General features: G+C 52.2%; 1 protein-coding gene across 1 annotated transcript; it reads right to left on the reverse strand.

The window, feature by feature from the left end:
• Positions 1-958: 958 nt before the first annotated feature.
• rnf223 (ring finger protein 223) lies at positions 959-1,618 on the reverse strand (the record flags this gene model as incomplete). Its single annotated transcript, XM_080014538.1, has 1 exon — positions 959-1,618. A coding segment is annotated over one exon (660 nt), but the record flags the coding sequence as incomplete, so codon positions are not given.
• Positions 1,619-6,339: the final 4,721 nt, after the last annotated feature.

A 6,339-nucleotide genomic window follows, 5' to 3' on the forward strand; every position in this document is an offset into this window, starting at 1 on the left:
GGGGGGACTTAAAAACAAATTGTTTTGCGTCTATAATTACCACAAGTGCTTCAGATGCATATTATTAAATAATTTTAAATGATATAGTTATGTTTACAATGATATGTTGAGGGGGACAACTCTCAAGCAGTAGACTTTGGGCAGGTTTTTCTGCGATGACAATGTCAAGAGCAACTGTTTGTTTGTGTTTTCTTTTATTTCTGCTCGGCAAACCAACGCATATCAAATATGAAATGCACAAATGAAATGTACAATATATACACATTGAATTTTCGGTTGGCACATTGATGTAACTTTGATTTTGGGTGGGGTTCTTTTTTTTTTTTTTTTTTTTTAACCGACACTTTGTTACCAAGACGTTTTGGAGAGACTTGTCTAGTCTGTAAACAGCATCATCACCATCATCATCATCATCATCATCATCTCCGGTGCAGTCATTCTGGTTACATGTGTCCCACACATGGACAGCAAGGTGAATTAAAGTGCAACTATGGGGCACACGATCTTCAAGGTAAAACAAGCACGTTGGAAGTTGTGACGTCATAATGCCGTCCCATCTCAGCGCCGCATGACCCATCGCCTGTTTCCTCAAGGGGGCAGTGGTAGAAGGAGCCACAACCGGGAGGTTTGAGACGCGCCCCAGACCTTCTACAATACTATGACATTAACGTTATTTGCTTGGCAGAGTGCAGAAGTAGCTTCATGTGGCGGATAGACCCGGCCACGTCAGTGATAAAAACTCATTATTGTGATCGTCTGTGTTTATGTGTCATATTGGATAAAAATAACACAAATGAAAGCGGCACGTTGTGATAAGAGGACTGCGAGGCGCGGCCCGAGCGATTATCAGAAGTCGTTTTGCGAGGCAAGATCGCAACCCAAACGCCAAAGTGACCCGGGAACACCTCCTCACAGTCTGATGTACAGTCACGGTGGGTCCCCCGAGGGCCCCGGAGGCTCAGTTTGGCTGAGGGGCTGACCTAGGGGAGGGGGGGATGGTGGTGGTGGCGATGGGGATGGCGCCCGGTTTGGACTCGCAGCGCATGCTCCCCGTGGTGAGGATGCACTGCAGCGGCCACAGCACGATGACCACCAACAGCACCATGAGCACGATGAAGAGCAGCAGCCTCTTCCAGTCCATCAGCCGGTCCAGCAGGCCATGCGGCTGGGGCCGGCTCTGCACCGGGGCCTCGGCCACCTTGCTGGAGCCGATGTCGATGCAGATGCAGAGGGCTCCGGGCTCCCCGGTGCCGGCCGGCTCGGCGTCCCGCCCGGCGCTCTTGTAGCACAGCTTCTGGCCCTCCAGCCACACGGGCTCCTCCTGCTGCTGGTGGCTGGGCAGCTTGCACAGCACCTCGCGGCTGGTGGCCAGGGCCGGGGGTCCCTCCTCAGGCAGCATGGTGGGCCGCCGGCAGAAGGGGCAGGAGAGCCTGCTGCCGCCGCCGCCCTGCTCCTCGTCGGCCAGCGAGACGGCCATGATGCGCGAGAGGCACTCCAGGCAGAAGGTGTGGGTGCACTCCAGCAGCTTGGGCGTCTTGAAGACGTTGTCGAAGGTGTTGTAGCAGATGGAGCACTCCAGCTGGTTGCACGCCGACGCCCTATTCTCCAGCTCGCCATCACCGCCGCCGCCGCCGCCGCCGCCGCCCTCCTGGGGGACGGCCTGCGTGTGCCAGACCTGGGGAGGCTGAGCCATCTTCCAGAGGTCACACACCTCTCCGCTCCGGCAGGTCCTGGTTCTTCTTCTTTTACTCTCTTTCCCCGTTCGCTCTCTCTCTCTCTCTCTCTCTCGCGCTCTCTCTCTCCTTATCCCGCTGGGTGTGGAGGATTATCCTGAAGTGAGAAAGAGTGGGAAGGCAGATTAGTGTTTTGCGTGTTGCAAAATGGCATCTGGTTCTTTCTCTAATGAAAAATCGGGGAAAAACATTATTTTTTTTTTGTTTCCCCAAAGGCACGCATGACAATAATCCCAATAACCTAACAGGATCCAAGGGTGCGCATGTTACTGAGCTCATCACACGTTCCTCACTCGGCTCGGCTGTGTGCTGAACTCTCACCAACATTTTCCATGCGGGTCGTCCAAAATGTCATAAAAGTTAACAGGATCTCGGCCGGTCAATGAGTAATTCCTCCGCGGGACGGGCTGCAAAACGGGCCAGACGCTCTGTGCACCCGGCGCTCTGCAGGGACGTTCGCGGGGGGATTTGTTGATGACATTCGTTGAAATCCGATGGCGCGCGACAATGAACGCCGACGGTGGAGGGATTTTCTCTTTTTGAATGGCTCCATATGAACGAGTCCTCGCGGACGCCCGGTGGAGGCTTTTTAAAAAACGCGGGGTACCTTCGCGCCGACTAAATCCAGTCCCTCTCCCGAAATCTGCCGACGAACCGCTTCTGAGAGCAGAAGAAGACCACATTTCCCACGAGCTCTTTGCCGCACACTGAACACCAACTCGGTTTACTCACGGCGTGACCTTAACAGCGGCATCCATTTAAAACAACTCTCTTAGAAAAAGATAAACACCGCAGTGAGTCGCCCCTCTTTACGGCCCTCACTCTTCATTCTTCGGCGCTTCGGTTAGTTAGCCCATCTCACCACAGAGCTCGGCAGAAATAGCTGATCCATTACAAACCTAAACGAGGACCATAAGTTTGTTGTGCGCTCGACCCAGTACTAGGATGGTTTTGATGATGCAAATCAATACTGTGTGGGAAAGGTATTGGACTTGTGGACGAGTTCTGAAATATTAACGAAAAGAAACAGGCGGTGGAGCCTGGAGCGGTCCTGGAGCGGTCCTGGAGCGGTCCTGGAGCGGTCCTGGATCGGTCCTGGAGCGGTCCTGGAGCGGTTTGCTCGGTCAGCAGCGTGCAGGTTCCCCTGTAGGGACGCACGACTCGCGGGCGATTCGTTCGCGGCGAACAAATCCCTTCAGTGGCGCGGGAGGCGGGCGTCACTCTGCCGAAAGGGATGTTTGTTCACGTGGCTCATACTGAACGTGACTCATTTACACATTAACTACACGTTGCCACATCCCAACAAAACAAATCATTTGAATCAGATTTAGCTGATCCTCCTTCAACTCAGAGCCAAACCGACTCAGAGCCAACTCGTCGGGAGATCGAACGCGTCTTTCCCCCGGGTGGCGCGTTAAGGGCCGAATCACCAAAGGAGAGCCAAACTTTTCATCCCCGTTTCCGTGCCGACCCAAGACGACACCGGGCCCGCATCAATGATTAACGCGCGTTAACCGGCGAGAGAAGGGAGGAGGGAGCCGGTGAAGTCATCTTGATGTGGAGACGGAGAGCCGGAGCCCTTCTTCATGACACCAACTTCATCCCGTAGCCGTTAAACACCGAACGGATTTGCCTTAGCGAGTAATCACGGGAGCCGAGCTGAGCCCAGACAGGGTTCCAGAAACCATTTCCTGTTCAACGACCATTTCCTGTTATCCTCTGGCTGGAAGTTCTATTTGCATGACACTGAAGCCTCTTCAGGGCTGACAGCTCCACATTCACTTGATTTATCAGACATGGAGATCTGCAACTGCCGCACGGGTAGAACAACACAAGCACACGCACACGCACGCACACACACACACACACACACAGACACACACACACACACAGACACACACACACACAGACACACATACACACACAGTAGCTCAACTTTGGTCGATTTTCCAATTTTCAATCAAACCTTTGCGTCCCCGCATTTATGGCTGAAAATATGATCACATTTATTCTTACCGACCGCCGCTGGATAATCCACATAAAACAATTGGGGAACCCTTTTATTTGATGAGCCCCATGGCCCTGTCTTCCGGGCACGCAGCAATACTGCCACCGGTATAAGGTGTGGTGCTCTGGTATATACATCCTACCTAGTAGCACATACACAGCAGCAAGCTCCATGTCTCCCATGCACAACCTGATTATTACATCGCACGTCCGTCGACTTCAAACACAAAGCTGAAAAAAGAGCTTCGGGACTCCAGGACTCCGTCCACCTGCATGCCTGGGAGCGTGCACGTGCAACAGCACCGCGCACGCACTGAGAAAGGCGTGGGTTGGGGGTGGAGGTGGCGGCGGGGGTTTTCGGGGTCCGTCGGGTGGCAGGTGTTCCCCCTTGGACAATGTGGCTGCTTGTTCAGCCTCCCCATCGCTTCATCTGCCCTTGGCATTCTCTCTCTCTCTCTCTCTCTCTCTCTCTCTCTCTCTCTCTCTCTCTCTCTCTCTCTCTCTCTCTCTCTCTCTCTCTCTCTCTCTCTCCCTCTCTCTCTCTCTCTCTCTCTCTCTCTCTCTCTCTCTCTCTCTCTCCGGCTGATATGGTTTGGCCACCATTACGACCCACCTCCACCACCCCTCACCCCTCTCCCCCAGGGCCTACGTTGTCTTGAGTCACCATCACTAGTATAATGACTCTTAAGCAAATAACCATCCTCAGCCTCCTCTGTTTTTTTTGGGGAGGGGAGGGTGGTAATGTTTGAGAAAATCTCTGTCAACTTATTGGGAATGTGACAGATAAATAAGGATTGTTTCCCCGCCCCGCCCCCAGCACCCTCCAGGTCTGAAATAATTATCTGTCCGTATCTAACAGTTGGCGATGGGCAGGTCTTCCTCTCTTTTTTTCCCGTTACACTTCTCCAACCCCGACGTTTTTTCCGCCCCCCCCCGCATGTGATGCATCGCGGGGGATGAACCCGAAGCCCGACTATAAACCGTCTGTTTGCACAGCAGCAGGAAAAAAAAAAAAAAAAAAAAGGGGGGTTTTCTGTTCAGTTGTTCAGGTTTTTTTTTTTGTTTTTCGTTTTTTTTTAAACCAGATGGGGAAAAAAAAACACAACGAAGCCACACACACAAACACACACACACACACACACACACACACACACACACACACACATTGATGAGGTGCTGCGGCACTCACACTTTACCAAAGGTCAACTCACGCTATCTATGTTCACTGTATCTATATGTACGGTACGTACGTGTGTGTACGTGTGTGTACGTGTGTGTGCGTGTGCATGCGTGTCTGTGCCGCTCACCAGCGACAGTCGGAATGGCCCATTTCTTTTCGATTCGTACATCCAAAAACATGGCCTGACCCTCTCCCTTTTGCATTTTTCTTGTTTTTGTTTCATCGTTCCAGAAAACCACCCCTATTGTCCGCACGCATTTTTTTCTTAAGGTCACCTATTGTGTGTAGTCACAACGCTGCTGCCCGACCCGTTCTGGTTTTGAAAAGTAAATGTAACTCGATCTCCCTCGCCATTTGAGAGGACGCCGGCAGATCGCAGGCAGTGGCCCCGGGTCGCCGCTGGCAAACGTGAAGGTTATAGGGGATAAAAACAATAAAAATTAAAAAAATATATAAATATATATAATCAAGAAAAGTGTCCATGTCACTCCCAAGGACCTTTATAAGCCTTAAGTTTCAACTTCACGGACTCACTGGGTCTCACATAATGTTCAACAGGAGAGCAGCTGGTAAAGGCACTTTTTTCTCTTTTCAAATGAATTATTCTGAGCAAGAGCGGCAGTTTACCTGTTGAGCAGAGGTTGGCAGGTGGTCCTCTCCTTCTCTCCTTCCTTCCTTCCTTTTCCCCGTTTCGGCCGGACTCCCCTCGCGGTCACAAATTCACAGGCTCATTCTTCCAGTCCGGCGTGTCAAGGCTGGGACGTGCTCCCGAGATCCCGGCGGCAGCGTGGAACTGCTCCTGTCCCGGCCAGAGTACGCAAACACACTGCGAGAACTGGGGCAACAGGTGTGTGTGAGTAGGTAGGTGTGTGTGTGTGTGTGTGTGTGTGTGTGTGTGTGTGTGTGTGTGCTTAAAGGCTTTGGTGATGTAGCCTTTTGTGTGTGTGCATGTAGCCTCAGGTCTTTCTTGTTGCTTCCCTCCCTGTGTCTGTTATAGACGGTATCACCTGAACCGCTCTGCCCTTTTTCAGCACTCTATGCAAATGTGGCTGATAGGCGGGGGGAAAGGGGGGTGGGGGTTGGTGGGGGGGTGGTGAGGTTCGGGTGGGGTCGAAGGTGTGAGGAGGACTCAGTGGACCGAGGGAGGGGGTGGGGGGGGGTGGGGGGTGGGGAGAGAGGGGAAAAGGCTTGGAAGAAAACAACACATTATTGCCCGCTAACCGCTCGTCCCGCCCTCGCATTCTTCCGCAACCTCCCCTCCTTCTCTCTTCACCTTCACTCTCTCATCTCCTACTACGAGCTGGAAAATGTAAATAACAACTCCCCCATTTGTCACCGGCGACCTTAAGCGGACGGGTAAACCACAAAAAATAAAAATAAAAATAAAAAAATGGAAAACGACGGTTCATTTTTGACCGG

Source organism: Zeus faber (genome assembly GCF_960531495.2).
Source record: "Zeus faber genome assembly, chromosome: 15".
NCBI lineage: Eukaryota > Metazoa > Chordata > Actinopteri > Zeiformes > Zeidae > Zeus > Zeus faber.